Below are 20324 nucleotides of genomic sequence, written 5' to 3' on the forward strand. Positions count from 1 at the left end.
TAAACAGTTCACACTGGAGCCATTTACTGACACATTGCTTGTCCCAACGGCTGAAGTCCAGTTTTACAGTGATGCCGTTTACTTTTGTAAATTTTTGGATATATTGTTGGCTAGCTTGTTTGCTAATGACATGCGACATGTAAATGAGACAGTATTTTCCTCTTTCAGTGTAGACTAGCTGTTTTACTTCCTGTGTTTGTGCTAAGCTAGGCTAAACTCATCCTGGAGCTGGATTCAAATGTTTTGAGAATTGTCTAAATTTGGCCGTCCAATCAACACTAAGAGGTGAAAAGGAGGACTTTTGAAATAGCATTAGCTACAGCATAGCCTGCTGGTTCTAATGACAGTTGTGGGGAAAGGTGAGACGAAATGTGTCCAAAGCCACAAAGAAAATGTCACTGGTTACAGTGAGAGAAAGAGGCCTCATGAATGTACAATTTGTCATTATGATAAAGTATTGCAATTTTGATCTTCATCTAAATCTTGATGATCTTGCAAACACTCTTAAATAGTTTTGTTTGTTTATCATTTCCTCTTTTTCAATAACAGCTACTTTGATTTGTTTTAGCACAAAAAGCACTAATAAAACCAATAACATTAAGGACAGGCCCATTTAATTAATGATGTTACACTTGTGTGTTTCTCAAGTCTAAATGTCTGCTTTGAAAGTTATGTGCACATGAAGACACAAAGTGAGAGGGATCAAATAGACTGTTGGTGGTTTTCACCAGTGAACTGATGTGCAGCAGTTACACACATACTGAGCATTACATGTTGTAGACACAATTAGTTTCCTTTTTAAAACATATTCAGTGTAAAAACATGTCAGGGGACAACTACTCAATTGAATAAACCCGTCACTCTTTCTGGTCTCACAGCACTTTGTAAATCCCTTCTGCATGTAGCGAGAGCAGCAAGCAAAGCCACATGCAACAGCTACACTGACAGACTGAAGCTGTGGTGGGACACTTTTGCACCCTTTGACCAACCTTCAAGGCTGTTTACTCGCAACAGACTATTCAACAGGATGTGTAGTGAGGGAAGAGCTACAATAAGCTTCAGCAGACAAACTTATTGTTCTATTTTTACTTGTTGCTGTGCTCATTTAAAGTATAGATACTGTCTATCCTTCATGTTCTTAAGATGCAACCATCTACGACCATATGCATGAGCAATCTTAAAATATCACAGATGCGTATATGCGTGTTTTGGATTAATTTGCAGATTTATTCATCACCTGAGTCTATCACCACACCACAGACTTAAACAAGGCTTCCTCACCTATTTGGAGATAATCAGACAAACTTAACTTAAGATCAAGGTTCAAAATTCTGCATCGACAAATAGACCAGAGTGGGTCCAGTGAAGGATTAGCACCTCCCCCTCTGACAGCAATTACAAATGAACAGCACAAAACTGCAGAGGAGTGTGATGGAAAATGATCGGGACATAGCGTGACTGGGTGCGTTTGTCCGACCCTCCTGAACCCTTAACCTACTCCTGTTAGTTGATGTGATATTAATAACAATCATAACAACAAGTGTGTTATTAAAAGGTAAAACATTGTTCAAAACAAGCTTCATGAGGTTGAAGCAGAGTGAGAGAAGAAGGTTTGTATTTACACCTCAGTTTGAGACCCGACCACAACAATGCTTAAGTTTCCACGCATCATTTGTTTGTCAGTGGTGACTGTGAATGTGTGTCTATTTGTGTGTGTGTGTGTGTGTGTGTTTGTGTGTGTGTGTGTGTGTGTGTGTGTGTGTGTGTGTGTGTGTGTGTGTGTGTGTGTGTGTGTGATAGTACAAAGCGTGTTTTGGCTCGTTGTCAACAATATGTAGAACCTGATGAAGGCCACAAACCACAGCGAGCTGGTTTAACAAATGTGGCTGAAGTTTCGGTTCTAAACTATAGATAGACGGTCGTCTTTATAATTAATTTCTTCATACAACTGTCTCGTTGGGAGGAAACCTTAACGCTGTTTTGATCATTATTATAACGCTGGAGTTTGTGGTGTTGTACTGGGCTGCATTTTAATGTTAGTGTGAAGACGTCAACCACTGTGAATGAAGTGACCCAGGATTGTTTATTCATAATCACCTTGTTATTGATTATATGGTTTTATTTTGGGTCTTGTCCCAGGTTCACACTGGACTGATAACAATATACGGGTCAGAAACTTTAAATCTCCTCCAGGTGAATGTGATCCTGTGAGAGTGGCGCTCTGCTGCTGCCTCTCACCAGCCCCCTGAAAAGAAGTGAGGTGAGAATAGAGGACGGATGGTTGAACCGCCCTCCTCTGTATGCTGTGCTCTTCCTGCTGATGTGACTGACAGGCAGGAGTGGGCGGGTCATCACTGATGATGTGGAGCATCTGAATTGGCTAGCGTGCATAACATTTAACACGTCTCTATCTCTGTGTATCGTGATGACAAATGGATGAATGCATCTTTTCTGCACACAAATCAAACTGGAGATCATAGTGCAGTATGTCTGATTAATTGTTCGTCAGAGTGACGGCCAGTGGAAAGAAGCTGTTCCTGTGTCTGGTGGTTTTGGCGTACAGTGCTCTGTAGCGCCTACCAGAGGGGAGGAGTTGAAACAGTCTAACACAGAGGAGCCACTTACTGCAGAAAAGAGAGGACATGTAATATGCTGAATATGTGCACAAACACAAGCACTCAACTGTGTGAAGATTACACAAACAAAGGCTTAAAATGACCGGGACGCTGGGTTGTAAAGAGTTTAGAGATTGTCACTCTTCTTTAGACAGCAGGACATGTTAGAGCCATGAGTTAACCACAAAGCTGCTGGATCTCAGTTTTGATGCATAAATGCTACAATCCTTAAATGTGTAAGCTAACACACAAACATAATGAGTGGCAGTAATTCAGTCCGGTTCTCTTTTGGAGATACATTCATATTGGACTTGTTTGCAATTTGTCATTTACATCCATCAGTGGGTTTGGAGAACTAAAATTCTGCACTGCAAACTGGAGCGTTTAAGTTTAAGAGACTTCTATAGTCAGTGAAGCTCTAATGAAAGACGCTTTTGAGTCACACGAAAGGAAATGTAGGATCCAGTGTTTTTTGATACTTTGTCACTCTTTGTTAAGAATTTTATCCATCTCTTGTAAGTTCTCTAACTTTTTTGGAGTGTAATACTTAATTGCTGGATTCCCCCTTAAATCTTGTTAAGTTGTCATAGTTGTCGTATAGTTGTAGAAACTCACAATGAAACAAAAGTGCGCTGTTGGTGTTGATTCATATTTTTAGGTTGGAAAATAACGACCGGCCAATCAGATTGCTCTGACACTGATCCCTCCCACTTGACATGATTACATTAAGACACTTCATCTTCTAATTTGATCTAATTTAACTGCAGTCTCAAGAGGATTAACAAGAAAATGATGATCATCTTTTATTCACTGCTGATTCTCAGAGTGGGGCGTAAGTACATGTAGCAATGTCAGATTTACTTCAGATATGTATTTATATCATTGTCATGTTCTTACAGTAATTCAGCAGGACATACCTGATTTTTTCTCTGTCAACAACCACTGAACCGTGTTTCTCTTCACATTTTCAGGATGCACAGATGATCTGATCTTTGAAACAAAGAGTGTTGGACAAAATGTGACTTTGACTTGTCCTCGCAATACAACTCAGGGCATATCAACCTTGTTTTGGATCAGGCTTGTTTCTGGAAACTTACCTGAATTCTTTAAAGGAACATACACTTTTGATAAAGATAGTGTTAATACGACTCCTCGCATTACAATAAAACAAGGACCTGGAGCATTTCTCCTGCATATCCATCAAGCAAAGCTAAGCGATACTGGAGTTTACTACTGTTTAAGAGTGAACACACTCGATGTGATACTTTTGAAAGGAACATTTCTGAGAATTGGAGGTAAACATTTATAAAAATCAGTTTACATCATTTAATTATCCTACATGTATGTATAAAGATAAAAACATTTCTTATGTCCTTCAATGCTCACTAAATCATGGTTATTATCACGTTTGTATTTCTCAGGACCAGAACCTGATATCACTGCCATCATACAAGAGCGTTTATCTGATCCAGTCCATCCAGGAGACTCAGTGACTCTGCAGTGTTCAGTCCTCTCTGACTCTGAGGAGAAGACGTGTCCAGAAGAACAGAGTGTGTACTGGTTCAGATCCGGATCAGATGGATCTTATCCCAGTGTCATTTATGCACAAAGAAACAACAGTGCTGGATGTGAGAAGAGTCCTGAGGCTCACTCTCCACAGAAATGTGTCTACAGCTTCTCTAAGAACGTCGGCTCCTCTGATGCCGGGACTTATTACTGCGCTGTGGCCACATGTGGAGAGATATTATTTGGAAACGGAACAAAACTGGAAGTTGAAGGTAACGGCAGAATATTTCCATATAAATCAAGATTCATTTAGATCATGTATCACAAAACAATTGTACCATATGCCTTATATCATCTTGTCAAAATAGTTAACTTCAATTATTTGCTCATTTTCATATACTTTCAGCACTCAACATGTGGGATTTGCAGAAGGCCAACACAGTTCTGATTCTGCTATTTGCAGCTCTGGCTATGAGTCTGATTGTTATTGCCTTCCTGATTTATACCATCAAGATGAAAACTTGTGATCAGTCCAACGGTAATATACGTTTCTAACAGAATCTTGCAAAAGCTAACTTTCCAGAATTAACACAACTGACATGTGTAAATTAACCTGCAGGGTCTTTCATCCTAAATCTCTGTTTTTATTGTATAACACAGCTGCCGTTGCTGCAACAGTCAGCGGTGAGCACCAAGGTCAGCAGGTAAGGTCTATAAAGAAAAGATCACAATGGAAAAGTTATTAGCATTTTCTTTCCACTCTATAGAAATTAAAATATGCTGTTTTCATATTTATTCAGAGAAATGAGGACATGTTGGTTTATTCTGCACCAACCTTCACCAAGAGGAAAACTGGCAGAGCAGAGAGAAAGAATGTAAAAACAGCAGAGGGAGAGACCGTCTACACTGGTGTCAGGACTTTAATGAAAGATTAACAATCTATCGGTTACAGTCTTTCACTTTGATAACCCTGAAAAATTTTCTACGTTTCATTGTGACACGTTTTAATGACTTGTTGATATTCTACAGCATCTCATATCTCTTAATTCTTGTTTAATTGTGTGCATTGTTGACTGTTTGAAAGATTGACCTTCAAAGAGTCAGAGGGTTGAGGAAGGTTTCCATCTGATCTTTCGTCTGATGTGCAGTTTTAAGGCCGTAAACTTCTCTATGTATCAATGCTAAGGTGTACCGCTTTCAGTCTTTTCAAAGGTTTTCTCTTTTCTTTTATAATGGCATAATTTCATTAAGTGTTCAGTCATAATTTATTTATTTTGAAAATAACTTTAGTTAGTTGATCTTGTATAAGACAGGGACATTGATTGGTTTTCTTATTAAATCACAGTAGAAACTAGTACAATACTTTTACAGAAATAAACGGCGACATATATGTTTCATAATTCCTGCAAGTTAAAAGCAATGTGACATACAGTCTGTCTTAACCCTAAATTAACTTGAGATCTAAATATTAAAAGTGTTTTAATTTATCAAGGCAAAAGAAAAAACAACTATCAAACCTCTCAAAGAAACTATACTGTGTGTCTAAATCTATTTGCAAATAAAGACAGTAATTGAATAAGTAATGTGTTGATGTGATTCCTATACAAATTATTTTAGTATTGACGTTCAGGTATATATCATAACCTTGAGGGTTGTTGTGAAAAAGTTACATTGAGCTAAAGTATATTGTATCAACTGGTTTTATGTTTTTGTAGTATTGTGTATGTTGAAGGAACACAATGGAAACAAGACGTCAGTCACGATGTCTGTGCACAGCGTTCCATTCTAGAGAGATCATCTCAGACCTACGATTAATGTAAATATTTTAGTAACAATGGCAATAATATTTCCGTAAATCAAATGTCCAGATATAAACCATCCTTTATCGCACTCCATGATCAAAATGTCATCATTGAATAATCTGCCCTCTTAGAATCGTCAAATGCCAACGTGCTGTGCGTCATCATATCAATTATCTGTTCTACGTACACACAAGTGTTTTTTTTAACCTTTAATTATGTAGGATAGTGCCGTTGAGATTAAAAATCCCTTTTTCAAGAGAGTCTCGGATGTGGGAAAGTTGACTAAAAGTTCTTCTCTTGCTCCAAACATCTGGGTGCACTCCCCCTCTCTCACCAACGACCCCTAAAGAAAAGCTGCTAACCCCAGACCAGTGCAGTCAGATCAACCTGTGACCAACAGTCCATAACCTGAGAATCACCTTACTGTGTCCAAACTCCTCCTGCACCTTCATCTGCACTACTCCTGTACGCTTTTATTGTCAAATGTATAATTAGCATTCCACTTGCCTCGTTAAAAATGTAGAAAAGCAGCTTTCAAAATATCAGTTGTCCAATTAGAACGCCCATTTGTCGATACGGCGGCAAATCAATATTAAACTAATTTAATACATGGTTTAGTGTAATGATAAAAGCAGGATAAGTCCCACTAGCTCACATTGTTTGATGCAAACAGCTTACTTTATTGTGCACACAGGATATTTTTTTAGCAACGTGGATTTTCTCAAGAATGACTGCAGAAGATTTCTGACATAATCCTTTTTTATTTCAACTTTGATTAATGTTTCATGATGCAGTCAATATTCCAAGCTTCAACAGATATATTCATTCTTATTTCAACAAAGCAACATTAGCAAACACAAGTTACTAAGGCTGGAGCATGCTACTCAGGCCACGCAGACATCTCTGAACACACTCAGTGTACGGAGGCGAATATGCGCAGGAACTATTCTGAGACATTCACATGTCTTTTGTACTCATATGGATTTTGAGTATAATATTTCTGTGTATCTTTGAAGAAACATAATTCCAGCCTTAAATGTAAATAAACAATGCACAACTAATGTTAAGTAAAGATAAAAACATTCACACACACTTTATCCATATAATACGTGTTGGCTTTCCAAAATATAACAAAGAGCTGAACTGTCTTTTTTTTTAAATCAGTGGAATTCACCCAAACAGAAATCAGTGCCGATCGTTGATTCCTTTGACTTGTTTCTCTTCTTCTTCTTCCTTTTCACTGTCGATAGATCCAGTGATGCAGTAGTGCAGTACCTCTGTGTCACCATCCTAAAAATAATAGTTTTAATAGTCAGAGCTGTGACAACAAGACCAAGAGTAAATGGTATCAGAGAGGCTTCCTGTAACGTCCTGGATTTTTTATAAAAAAAGAACATCTGTAGATTCCAGTTATGTTCTTCGTCTTCACAGTTTACTGAACTTACCTTCAGTATTCCTTGAGAAAACAAGGATGACAATCACAATCACACAGAGAGCCAGCAGTGTGCCAAGGATGATGTGAACTGGATCCCAATGAATTGTTCCTGAAAGTCATTTAAAAATGTCATTTAACTCTTTACTCCTTGTTTCTATGAAGTCATCCATGACTTTTAGGTGACTCAATGGTAAATAGCTTAAATACTGCAGATTAGTAATATTCAGTTTATCACATGTGTAATTTATCATAATTCGTAACAATAATTTGAATTATGGAATTTCATGAAATAGTTGGGATGATGTCATATGAGTCAATACCTCCATTGGTTTTCAAGTCCAAATCTTGGGCACCTTTCAGGTAAATGTGTGAAGGGAACAATAACAAGTTGTGAGATGATTCATGAATTTAAAGTCATAATTTGCACCATTTTCCTCAAGAACAATGTGTAGACTGTTGAAATAATAATCCCCTTCAATCATCACTACGACCCACTAGGAGTGAGTGGTGGTGTCTGTCTCTGCAGAGACTCTGCCCTCTGCCTGGATTTTCTCTTTGCTTCTTGTCTTGCTGTGTTTGTGACGTTGTTGGGCGTCATCAAAGAGCCTTTGAGCCCCATGTCGGGTTGTCAAAAACCACCGCTTTGTCACGATACAGAGGCACAAGCCTCCCTTTAGCATCTGTATGATATGATATGAGAACGGGTTGTTACATCGCTGTGTGTTTCTGTGCTTCAGTGTTCCCCCTGCTCCTCTCTCTCTCCTCTGCTAGCAGACACACAGAGTAACACACAGGGCCGACAGGATGAAGCGTCCACAAATCCGACAACGCAGCACCTCTGCAGGGTTGTGCGGAGGTGTGGGTGTGTTAATTCATTGTACAACTTAGCGGTTTATACTATTTAAGGCTAAAAGTTAAGCATTGTTGAGTGCGTGGCCTCTTTGAGTAACAGGTGTGTGTCGTCAAATTCGCTAGATGTTAGAACTTCAATATATGAATATATGAAAATACAATACTTTTAGTATAACTGTAAATACATACTTGTCTCCACTTTGGTTCCTTCACCAAACAGGATCTCTCCACATGTGGCCACAGCACAGTAGTAAGTCCCAGCATCAGAGGTCTGTATAGTTTTGGACAGACTGTAGACACAACTTCTTTCTTCTTGTTCATCACTGTGAGTGTAAATGAATCCTGGATGAGATTCTCCTGATCCAGATCTGAACCAGTACACACTGTGTTCACCTGGACACTGGACTCTGTTTTCTTTGTTCTTGGAGAGAAGTGAACACTGGAGAGTCACCGAGTCGCCCGGATGGACCGACTCAGTGTCCGGACTTTGTTTCACGTAGTAAGATCTCTGCTGATTATGATCTGCATGATTCAGGTAAAAATGCGTTAATAAGAATGAATAATTAAAATTATCAAACGTGGCAAGAAGACTTTGGGAAAAATATATTTTACCTTTCACAACCAAGAAGGTGCCATGAACAAAACTGTGTGAATATCTTGATCCAATGAGACAGAAGTATGTCGCTTCGTCCTCTTTGCTGATATTTCTGATGGTAAGAAAATACTGACTGTTCTGCTTTGTGACGTTGAAACGTGGGTTGTTAAATTCCTCACTAACTGTCATTTTGCCAAGAACAACAGAAGCGACCTGTTGGACCATATATCCAAGAGGCTGCTTGTACCAGTTAAATGATCTGTCTTTCGTCTCAGAAACTGAACACTGCAAAGTAACATTTCCACCAAGTTCAACCAAAGTCAAAGAGAGCTGGTGAGGAACCTCTGCAGTTTGAATCAGATCTGAAGAAAAGAGACAGAATGAAAGCACAAGATAAGTAAACAGGTAAAGTATGAACCCTTCCAAAGATGAATACATGGTCGTGTTTTTGTCAAAGTAGTTAAGAATTGCACTTACACACTGTACAAAGTAGAATCAAAGCAGACAGTCCTCCGATCATTGTGGTACAGCACTCTTGTCTTGCACTACTGATGACACACGACCAAATGGAAGCTGTAGTCACTGGGTGATCAAGGTTTACAAAGTACAATGATTGGCTGAAACATAGAAAATGACCGTCCCCCTTCAAGTTTAAACCTTTGATCTATTTTCATTATATAGGACATCTACATGTTGAGTATTGGTTGTATTTTCAAAGCAGTGTCGTTATTCAGACTGCATGACTAAATGTATTGTTTCTCTGATAACCATTTTTTGTGGGTTTTTGGCCTATTACTAGTACTAGCAAGTACTGAAAGTCTTTCAACAGCAAAATCGGTCTTATTGACTGCATGTGTGTATTTAAAGGTCACGATGTGCAGAAATGTTGGATTTTAATCGCATGCACAGGTGACACAATCCACACTTTCTATTTGTTTTTTGCAGGAAATTTCCATAACTTAAATTAACCTGGAGTGGCAGCTGGTTTGTTACAGCAGGTGATCGGATGAACCATCTGTGTATCACCGTCAGTCGGGAACAAACACCCTCTCCTTTGAGAAAAGTCTTCAGCGCTGTACTTTGTTCTTTACTGAAGAAATACTCTCCAGATCTGGTGTAACGGGACCACGTCCCTATTCAGAATTACATTAATATAAGTGATGCTGAAGCAGCATTTGTCGTGTCACAAAGACCTAAAACACGCCTGTTGCTGCCACTCAGGATGCTGATTGGTCCGAACCAGAATGGTTTGGAAAAAAACGTATTTCTTGAAGCCTGACAAGGTGGATTCTTGCGAAAAAATCAGTGGCTTCATAAACAGTTCACACTGGAGCCATTTACTGACTCATTGCTTGTCCCAACGGCTGAAGTCCAGTTTTAAAGTGATGCCGTTTACTTTTGTAAATTTTTGGATATATTGTTGGCTAGCTTGTTTGCTAATGACATGCGACATGTAAATGAGACAGTATTTTCCTCTTTCAGTGTAGACTAGCTGTTTTACTTCCTGTGTTTGTGCTAAGCTAGGCTAAACTCATCCTGGAGCTGGATTCAAATGTTTTGAGAATTGTCTAAATTTGGCCGTCCAATCAACACTAAGAGGTGAAAAGGAGGACTTTTGAAATAGCATTAGCTACAGCATAGCCTGCTGGTTCTAATGACAGTTGTGGGGAAAGGTGAGATGAAATGTGGCCAAAGCCACAAAAAAAATGTCACTGGTTACAGTGAGAGAAAGAGGCCTCATGAATGTACAATTTGTCATTATGATAAAGTATTGCAATTTTGATCTTCATCTAAATCTTGATGATCTTGCAAACACTCTTAAATAGTTTTGTTTGTTTATCATTTCCTCTTTTTCAATTACAGTTACTTTGATTTGTTTTAGGACAAAAAGCACTCGTAAAACCAATAACATTAATGACAGGCCCATTTAATTAATGATGTTACACTTGTGTGTTTCTCAAGTCTAAATGTCTGCTTTGAAAGTTATGTGCACATGAAGACACAAAGTGAGAGAGATCAAATAGACTGTCGGTGGTTTTCACCAGTAAACTTGTGTGCAGCAGTTACACACATACTGAGCATTACATGTTGTAGACACAATTAGTTTCCTTTTTAAAACATATTCAGTGTAAAAACATGTCAGGGGACAACTACTCAATTGAATAAACCCGTCACTCTTTCTGGTCTCACAGCACTTTGTAAATCCCTTCTGCATGTAGCGAGAGCAGCAAGCAAAGCCACATGCAACAGCTACACTGACAGACTGAAGCTGTGGTGGGACACTTTTGCACCCTTTGACCAACCTTCAAGGCTGTTTACTCACAACAGACTATTCAACAGGATGTGTAGTGAGGGAAGAGCTACAATAAGCTTCAGCAGACAAACTTATTGTTCTATTTTTACTTGTTGCTGTGCTCATTTAAAGTATAGATACTGTCTATCCTTCATGTTCTTAAGATGCAACCATCTACGACCATATGCATGTGCAATCTTAAAATATCACAGATGCATATTTGCGTGTTTTGTATTAATCTGCAGATTTATTCATCACCTGAGTCTATCACTGCAACACAGACTTAAACAAGGCTTCCTCACCTATTTGTAGATAATCAGACAAACTTAACTTAAGATCAAGGTTCAAAATTCTGCATTGACAAATAGACCAGAGTGGGTCCAGTGAAGGATTAGCACCTCCCCCTCTGACAGCAATTACAAATGAACAGCACAAAACTGCAGAGGAGTGAGATGGAAAATGGTCGGGACATAGCGTGACTGGGTGCGTTTGTCGAACCCTCCTGAACCCTTAACCTACTCCTGTTAGTTGATGTGATATTAATAACAATCATAGAAACAAGTGTGTTATTAAAAGGTAAAACATTGTTCAAAACGAGCTTCATGAGGCTGAAACAGAGTGAGAGAAGAAGGTTTGTATCGACACCTCAGTTTGAGGCCCGACCCCAACAATGCTTAAGTTTCCACGCATCATTTGTTTGTCAGTGGTGACTGTGAATGTGTGTCTATTTGTGTCTGTGTGTGTGTGTGTGTGTGTGTGTGTGTGTGTGTGTGTGTGTGTTTGTGTGTGTGAAAGTACAAAGCGTGTTTTGGCTCGTTGTCAACAATATGTAGAACCTGAAGAAGGCCACAAACCACAGCGAGCTGGTTTAACAAATGTGACTGAAGTTTCGGTCCTAAACTATAGATAGACGGTCGTCTTTATAATTTATTTCTTCATACAACTGTCTCGTTGGGAGGAAACCTTGACGCTGTTTTGATCATTATTATAACGCTGGAGTTTGTGGTGTTGTACTGGGCTGCATTTTAATGTTAGTGTGAAGACGTCAACCACTGTGAATGAAGTGACCCAGGATTGTTTATTCATAATCACCTTGTTATTGATTATATGGTTTTATTTGGGGTCTTGTCCCAGTTTCACACTGGACAGATAACAATATACGGGTCAGAAACTTTAAATCTCCTCCAGGTGAATGTGATCCTGTGAGAGTGGCGCTCTGCTGCTGCCTCTCACCAGCCCCCTGAAAAGAAGTGAGGTGAGAATAGAGGACGGATGGTTGAACCGCCCTCCTCTGTACGCTGTGCTCTTCCTGCTGATGTGACTGACAGGCAGGAGTGGGCGGGTCATCACTGATGATGTGGAGCATCTGAATTGGCTAGCGTACATAACATTTAACACGTCTCTATCTCTGTGTATCGTGATGACAAATGGATGAATGCATCTTTTCTGCACACAAATCAAACTGGAGATCATAGTGCAGTATGTCTGATTAATTGTTCGTCAGAGTGACGGCCAGTGGAAAGAAGCTGTTCCTGTGTCTGGTGGTTTTGGCGTACAGTGCTCTGTAGCGCCTACCAGAGGGGAGGAGTTGGAACAGTCTAACACAGAGGAGCCACTTACTGCAGAAAAGAGAGGACATGTAATATGCTGAATATGTGCACAAACACAAGCACTCAACTGTGTGAAGATTACACAAACAAAGGCTTAAAATGACCGGGACGCTGGGTTGTAAAGCATTTAGAAATTGTCACTCTTCTTTAGACAGCATCTTGACAAACTGTTAGCATTTTGAATTAATTTTTTTTGCATGTTTTACACACACATCCTGCAGCTGGACATGTTAGAGTCATGAGTTAACCACAAAGCTGCTGGATCTCAGTTTTGATGCATAAATGCTACAATCCTTAAATGTGTAAGCTAACACACAAACATAATGAGTGGCAGTAATTCAGTCCGGTTCTCTTTTGGAGATACATTCATCTTGGACTTGTTTGCAATTTGTCATTTACATCCATCAGTGGGTTTGGAGAACTAAAATTCTGCACTGCCAACTGAAGCGTTTAAACCAGCTCGCTGTGGTTTGTGGCCTTCATCAGGTTCTACATATTGTTGACAACGAGCCAAAACACGCTTTGTACTATCACACACACACACACACACACACACACACACACACACACACACACACACACACACACACACACACAAACACACACACACACACACACACACACAAATAGACACACATTCACAGTCACCACTGACAAACAAATGATGCGTGGAAACTTAAGCATTGTTGTGGTCGGGCCTCAAACTGAGGTGTCGATACAAACCTTCTTCTCTCACTCTGTTTCAGCCTCATGAAGCTCGTTTTGAACGATGTTTTACTTTTTAATAACACACTTGTTGTTATGATTGTTATTAATATCACATCAACTAACAGGAGTAGGTTAAGGGTTCTGGAGGGTCGGACAAACGCACCCAGTCACGCTATGTCCCGATCATTTTCCATCACACTCCTCTGCAGTTTTGTGCTGTTCATTTGTAATTGCTGTCAGAGGGGGAGGTGCTAATCCTTCACTGGACCCACTCTGGTCTATTTGTCAATGCAGAATTTTGAACCTTGATCTTAAGTTAAGTTTGTCTGATTATCTTCAAATAGGTGAGGAAGCCTTGTTTAAGTCTGTGGTGCGGCGATAGACTCAGGTGGTGAATAAATCTGCAAATTAATACAAAACACGCAAATACGCATCTGTGATATTTTAAGATTGCACATGCATATGGTCGTAGATGGTTGCATCTTAAGAACATGAAGGATAGACAGTATCTATACTTTAAATGAGCACAGCAACAAGTAAAAATAGAACAATAAGTTTGTCTGCTGAAGCTTATTGTAGCTCTTCCCTCACTACACATCCTGTTGAATAGTCTGTTGTGAGTAAACAGCCTTGAAGGTTGGTCAAAGGGTGCAAAAGTGTCCCACCACAGCTTCAGTCTGTCAGTGTAGCTGTTGCATGTGGCTTTGCTTGCTGCTCTCGCTACATGCAGAAGGGATTTACAAAGTGCTGTGAGACCAGAAAGAGTGACGGGTTTATTCAATTGAGTAGTTGTCCCCTGACATGTTTTTACACTGAATATGTTTTAAAAAGGAAACTAATTGTGTCTACAACATGTAATGCTCAGTATGTGTGTAACTGCTGCACATCAGTTCACTGGTGAAAACCACCGACAGTCTATTTGATCCCTCTCACTTTGTGTCTTCATGTGCACATAACTTTCAAAGCAGACATTTAGATTTGAAAAACACACAAGTGTAACTTCATTAATTAAATGGGCCTGTCCTTAATGTTATTAGTTTTACTAGTGCTTTTTGTGCTAAAACAAATCAAAGTATCTGTTATTAAAAAAGAGAAAATGATAAACAAAACTATTTAAGAGTGTTTGAAAGATCATCAAGATTTAGATAAAGATCAAAATTGCAATACTTTATCATAATGACAAATTGTACATTCATGAGGCCTCTTTCTCTCACTGTAACCAGTGACATTTTCTTTGTGGCTTTGGCCACATTTCGTCTCAACTTTCCCCACAACTCTCATTAGAACCAGCAGGCTATGCTGTAGCTAATGCTATTTCAAAAGTCCTCCTCTTCACCTCTTAGTGTTGATTGGACGGACAAATTTAGACAATTATCAAAAGATTTGATTCCAGCTCCAGGATGAGTTTAGCCTAGCTTAGCACAAACACAGGAAGTAAAACAGCTAGCCTTCACTGAAAGAGAAAAAAATACTGTCTCATTTATATGTTGCATGTCATTAGCAAACAAGCTAGCCAACAATACATCCAAAAAAATCATACAGGATTAGTTTAGTTACGAAAGTGCGTGAAGCAGGATCACTGTAAAACTGGACTTCAGCCGTTGGGCCGAGCAGTTGTTGGTCAGTAAATGGCTCCAGTGTGTAAAAACGGCTCATTAAGCCACTGATTTGTTCAAGAATCCACCTTGTCAGGCTTCAAGTTATGCGTTGTGGTTCGGACCAATCAGCATCCTGAGAGGATCTAGTGGCAGCAACAGGTATGTTTTAGGTGTGTGCAAAGCCTTCTCTGCTGGCATAGACAGAATCACAAAGTTATAGCTATTTTATAATTTAATTATTTTTCATAAATTCACTACATGTATTCTAAATATGTTTTCCATTAGCTTATTATCTCATTGCATAGCTACTGTCTTCCTCAGTTGCGCTGCCTCCAGCACAGCTTGTTTTAAGCAGAGCTTTTATCCAATCAGATTTCGCCCCTATGCTAACGTTACATCAGATCTGGAGAGTATTTCCTCAGTGAAAGAAGAACAAAGAACAGCACTGAAGGCTTTATTCTTCTGTTGACCAGTAAAGGACCATGGAAACTAGAAGAGACTGTCAGAGAAGGTGTGTTGTGTCACCTGTGTGCATGTGATTAAAATCATAATATTGCTGCACATCATGACCTTAGCGTACACACATGCAGTCAATCAGACCGATCCTTTTTCTTCAGATCTGATTCAAACTGGTACAAGCAGTATCTTGGATATGTGGTCCAACCAGTCGTTGCAATAGTTTTTGGGAGAATGACAGTTAGTGAGCAATTTAACAACTCATGGTTCACAGCAACAAAAGGGAACACTCAGTGTTTGTGCCACGTTTTTATGTCATAAAAATTAATTACATTATAACTCCTTTTCATTTCTTTTTAACTGAATCATGCAGATCGTAATCAGTAGAAATCTTTCTCTGTGAAACAAAGTCTATGCTCATGTTTTATCACGGCAAAGATGACAGAGTAGAGGACTCGAAGTAATTCATTTGACAAAGACTAAGTGTGTGTGACAGTAAAGTATCAGTGGGACGGTCTAAAACACAACATTTAATCCAGATATACATGAAATGCTAAATATTACATAATAGCCACATACAACAGCCTTTAACTTTAAAAAGAACAACATCAGCTATCACACACGGTACCAACTGATCTCAATCAGTCCACTTAACATGCTATTCCAACCCAAAAGCCTTAACAGCAGCATAGATCCTCTCTCTCTCCGTTGTTTCTGCGTCCCTCGTTCCACCTCTGCCAGATTTCATCGCGGTAAAGACGACAGCAGAATAAATCCATGTGTCTTCATTTCTCTGAGGAAATGTATTGAACATTATGTAAGATGACAAATACCAAAAAAGATGCATCGTAAGTGTTTATGGATAAGTTGATCTTACCTTTAAATTCCTTTTTGCAACATTTTCAAGCAGGGAAACAGCAGCTAAAATATGAAATAAACAAAAAGAATATAAAGAGATACAAATAGATACGGATGCACTAGTTTTTTACAACACTAATGATGAAATATAAATACATATATTCATGTGTGTGGGATATAGAGATTTAACTTGTATTACCTTCATTGTTGCAATAATCACACTTGTTTTTCTTGATGGCGTAAATGAGGACGGCTGCAACATTCACACTAATAGTAAAGACAGCACACAGCAGGACCAGAAATGTACCGTCACCAAAGGACCATGAGCCGGTTTCTGAAACATGAACACAAACAATGACTTTTAGTAAAACTAAATGAAAATGTAATTCCTCCAAAGAGGATTTTACTTGTCACAAGTATTTCCCTACAATCAATCTGTATTGATTTCTATTTGACTTCTGGTCAAGATTCATTAACACTTAAATATGCACATTTCATATTAAACTAATTTACCACACTGACTTGCCAGTGGGTTGATAATTAATAACTTATGATCTACAGCAAAACATTGTTAAAACCTACAGAGCCTTATTTTCTTTCATCCTGTCATTAAGATGTGAAGATACCAAAAATGATGAATTGCGAGAAACATGTTTCAAATGATGCCCAAGAAATTAAGAATATCTCCATTTGATGGAATGGTGCAGCCATAAAAACACACTCTTGGGTTAAAACAAGCTATTACAGAATATACAGTAGTGCTGTCAAATAATGTGGAGAAAGATGATTTTCCAACATTCAAAGCATGTAAGGTGGCAATAAAAGGGGGAAAAGAAGTTTAACAGAAGTGATAGTTACCTTCAACTTCCAGTTCTATTCCGTTTCCAAATAATATCTCTCCACATGTGGCCACAGCGCAGTAATAAGTCCCGGCATCAGAGGAGCCGACGTTCTTAGAGAAGCTGTAGACACATTTCTGTGGAGAGTGAGCCTCAGGACTCTTCTCACATCCAGCACTGTTGTTTCTTTGTGCATAAATGACACTGGGATAAGATCCATCTGATCCGGCTCTGAACCAGTACACACTCTGTTCTTCTGGACACGTCTTCTTCTCAGAGTCTGAGAGGACTGAACACTGCAGAGTCACTGAGTCTCCTGGATGGACTGGAACAGATAAACTCTCTTGTATGACGGCAGTGATATCAGGTTCTGGTCCTGAGAAATACAAACATGATAATAACCATGATTTAGTGAGCATTGAAGTACTTAAGAAATGTTTTTATCTTTATACATACATGTAGGATAATTAAATAATGTAAACTGATTTTTATAAATGTTTACCTCCAATTCTCAGAAATGTTCCTTTCAAAAGTGTCATATCAAGTTCGTTCACTCTTAAACAGTAGTAAACTCCAGTATCGCTTTGCTTTGCTTGATGAATACGCAGGAGAAATGTTCCAGGTCCTTGTTTTGTTGTAATGCGAGGAGTCCTATTAAAACCAACATAATCATAAGTGTATGTTCCTCTGAAGAATTCAGGTAAGTTTCCAGAAACAAGCCTGATCCAAAACAAGGTTGATGCTTCCAGAGCTGTATTGCGAGGACAAGTCAAAGTCACATCTTGTCCAACACTCTTTGTCTCAAAGACCAGATCATCTGTGCATCCTGAAAATATGAAGAGAAACACGGTTCAGTGGTTGTTGACAGAGAAAGAATCAGGTATGTCCCTGCTGAATTTCTGTAAAAACATGACAATGATATAAATACATATCTGAAGTAAATCTGACATTGCTACATGTACTTACGCCCCACTCTGAGAATCAGCAGTAAATAAAAGATGATCATCATTTTCTTGTTAATCCTCTTGAGACTGCAGTTAAATTAGATCAAATTAGAAGATGAAGTGTCTTAATGTAATCATGTCAAGTGGGAGGGATCAGTGTCAGAGCAATCTGATTGGCCGGTCGTTATTTTCCAACCTAAAAATATGAATCAACACCAACAGCGCACTTTTGTTTCATTGTGAGTTTCTACAACTATACGACAACTATGACAACTTAACAAGATTTAAGGGGGAATACAGCAATTAAGTATTACACTCCAAAAAATTTAGAGAACTTACAAGAGACGGATAAAATTCTTAACAAAGAGTGACAAAGTATCAAAAAACACTGGATCCTACATTTCCTTTCGTGTGACTCAAAAGCGTCTTTCATTAGAGCTTCACTGACTATAGAAGTCTCTTAAACTTAAACGCTCCAGTTTGCAGTGCAGAATTTTAGTTCTCCAAACCCACTGATGGATGTAAATGACAAATTGCAAACAAGTCCAATATGAATGTATCTCCAAAAGAGAACCGGACTGAATTACTGCCACTCATTATGTTTGTGTGTTAGCTTACACATTTAAGGATTGTAGCATTTATGCATCAAAACTGAGATCCAGCAGCTTTGTGGTTAACTCATGACTCTAACATGTCCTGCTGTCTAAAGAAGAGTGACAATCTCTAAATGCTTTACAATCCAGCGTCCCGGTCATTTTAAGCCTTTGTTTGTGTAATCTTCACACAGTTGAGTGCTTGTGTTTGTGCACATATTCAGCATATTACATGTCCTCTCTTTTCTGCAGTAAGTGGCTCCTCTGTGTTAGACTGTTCCAACTCCTCCCCTCTGGTAGGCGCTACAGAGCACTGTACGACAAAACCACCAGACACAGGAACAGCTTCTTTCCACTGGCCGTCACTCTGACGAACAATTAATCAGACATACTGCACTATGATCTCCAGTTTGATTTGTGTGCAGAAAAGATGCATTCATCCATTTGTCATCACGATACACAGAGATAGAGACGTGTTAAATGTTATGCACGCTAGCCAATTCAGACGCTCCACATAATCAGTGATGACCCGCCCACTCCTGCCTGTCAGTCACATCAGCAGGAAGAGCACAGCGTACAGAGGAGGGCGGTTCAACCATCCGTCCTCTATTCTCACCTCACTTCTTTTCAGGGGGCTGGTGAGAGGCAGCAGCAGAGCGCCACTCTCACAGGATCACATTCACCTGGAGGAGATTTAAAGTTTCTGACCCGTATACTGTTATCTGTACAGTGTGAAGCTGGGACAAAACCCCAAATAAAACCATATAATCAATAACAAGGTGATTATGAATAAACAATCCTGGGTCACTTCATTCACAGTGGTTGACGTCTTCACACTAACATTAAAATGCAGCCCAGTACAACACCACAAACTCCAGCGTTATAATAATGATCAAAACAGCGTTAAGGTTTCCTCCCAACGAGACAGTTGTATGAAGAAATAAATTATAAAGACGACCGTCTATCTATAGTTTAGGACCGAAACTTCAGTCACATTTGTTAAACCAGCTCGCTGTGGTTTGTGGCCTTCATCAGGTTCTACATATTGTTGACAACGAGCCAAAACATGCTTTGTACTTTCACACACACACACACACACACACACACACACACACACACACACAAAGACACAAATAGACACACAGTCACAGTCACCACTGACAAACAAATGATGCGTGGAAACTTAAGCATTGTTGGGGTCGGGTCTCAAACTGAGGTGTAGATACAAACCTTCTTCTCTCACTCTGCTTCAGCCTCATGAAGTTCGTTTTGAACAATGTTTTACCTTTTAATAACACACTTGTTGTTATGATTGTTATTAATATCACATCAACTAACAGGAGTAGGTTAAGGGTTCAGGAGGGTCGGACAAACGCACCCAGTCACGCTATGTCCCGACCATTTTCCATCACACTCCTCTGCAGTTTTGTGCTGTTCATTTGTAATTGCTGTCAGAGGGGGAGGTGCTAATCCTTCACTGGACCCACTCTGGTCTATTTGTCGATGCAGAATTTTGAACCTTGATCTTAAGTTAAGTTTGTCTGATTATCTACAAATAGGTGAGGAAGCCTTGTTTAAGTCTGTGGTGCGGCGATAGACTCAGGTGGTAAATAAATCTGT

At 39.2% G+C, this 20324-nt stretch overlaps 3 protein-coding genes across 3 annotated transcripts; 1 reads left to right on the forward strand and 2 right to left on the reverse strand.

Moving 5' to 3' along the window:
* Positions 1–3404: 3404 nt before the first annotated feature.
* Positions 3405–5600, forward strand: LOC137875963 (signal-regulatory protein beta-2-like). The gene is made up of 6 exons (XM_068715479.1): positions 3405–3447; positions 3587–3910; positions 4037–4393; positions 4528–4659; positions 4782–4825; positions 4922–5600. Exons 1-6 carry the CDS (start codon positions 3405–3407, stop codon positions 5054–5056), a joined length of 1035 nt encoding a protein of 344 aa, XP_068571580.1. The 3' UTR covers positions 5057–5600.
* A 1508-nt stretch (positions 5601–7108) lies between these two features.
* Positions 7109–9325, reverse strand: LOC137875964 (immunoglobulin kappa light chain-like). Its single transcript, XM_068715480.1, has 6 exons — positions 9283–9325; positions 8823–9167; positions 8400–8732; positions 7679–7711; positions 7369–7467; positions 7109–7213 (listed from the first exon to the last, which is right to left on the reverse strand). The coding sequence occupies exons 1-6, from the start codon at positions 9323–9325 to the stop codon at positions 7206–7208; spliced, it is 861 nt and encodes a 286-aa protein (XP_068571581.1). The 3' UTR covers positions 7109–7205.
* A 6454-nt stretch (positions 9326–15779) lies between these two features.
* LOC137876028 (polymeric immunoglobulin receptor-like) lies at positions 15780–18180 on the reverse strand. The gene is made up of 6 exons (XM_068715567.1): positions 18134–18180; positions 17670–17993; positions 17187–17543; positions 16528–16662; positions 16348–16391; positions 15780–16263 (listed from the first exon to the last, which is right to left on the reverse strand). Exons 1-6 carry the CDS (start codon positions 18174–18176, stop codon positions 16129–16131), a joined length of 1038 nt encoding a protein of 345 aa, XP_068571668.1. The 5' UTR covers positions 18177–18180; the 3' UTR covers positions 15780–16128.
* Between the last annotated feature and the right edge of the window lie 2144 nt (positions 18181–20324).

This window comes from Cebidichthys violaceus, unplaced genomic scaffold (assembly GCF_023349555.1).
Source record: "Cebidichthys violaceus isolate CVI_PGR_0920_01 unplaced genomic scaffold, fCebVio1.0.p SCAF_2, whole genome shotgun sequence".
NCBI classification, from domain to species: domain Eukaryota; kingdom Metazoa; phylum Chordata; class Actinopteri; order Perciformes; family Stichaeidae; genus Cebidichthys; species Cebidichthys violaceus.

What these genes read in the sequence shown, in the direction of transcription:
- LOC137875963 (XM_068715479.1), top strand. Translation starts at nt 3,405, where the DNA reads ATGATGATCATCTTTTATTCACTGCTGATTCTCAGAGTGGGGC. An exon ending in GCTGATTCTCAGAGTGGGGC is followed by an intron (nt 3,448 to 3,586) that starts GTAAGTACATGT and finishes TCACATTTTCAG; the next exon opens with GATGCACAGATGATCTGATC. An exon ending in AACTTGTGATCAGTCCAACG is followed by an intron (nt 4,660 to 4,781) that starts GTAATATACGTT and finishes TGTATAACACAG; the next exon opens with CTGCCGTTGCTGCAACAGTC.
- LOC137875964 (XM_068715480.1), bottom strand. Translation starts at nt 9,325, where the DNA reads ATGATCGGAGGACTGTCTGCTTTGATTCTACTTTGTACAGTGT. An exon ending in CACCTTCTTGGTTGTGAAAG is followed by an intron (nt 8,733 to 8,822) that starts GTAAAATATATT and finishes TGAATCATGCAG; the next exon opens with ATCATAATCAGCAGAGATCT. An exon ending in AGGAACCAAAGTGGAGACAA is followed by an intron (nt 7,712 to 8,399) that starts GTATGTATTTAC and finishes TTTACCTGAAAG; the next exon opens with GTGCCCAAGATTTGGACTTG.
- LOC137876028 (XM_068715567.1), bottom strand. Translation starts at nt 18,176, where the DNA reads ATGATGATCATCTTTTATTTACTGCTGATTCTCAGAGTGGGGC. An exon ending in AATAGAACTGGAAGTTGAAG is followed by an intron (nt 16,663 to 17,186) that starts GTAACTATCACT and finishes TTCATGTTTCAG; the next exon opens with AAACCGGCTCATGGTCCTTT. An exon ending in TTGCAAAAAGGAATTTAAAG is followed by an intron (nt 16,264 to 16,347) that starts GTAAGATCAACT and finishes ACATTTCCTCAG; the next exon opens with AGAAATGAAGACACATGGAT.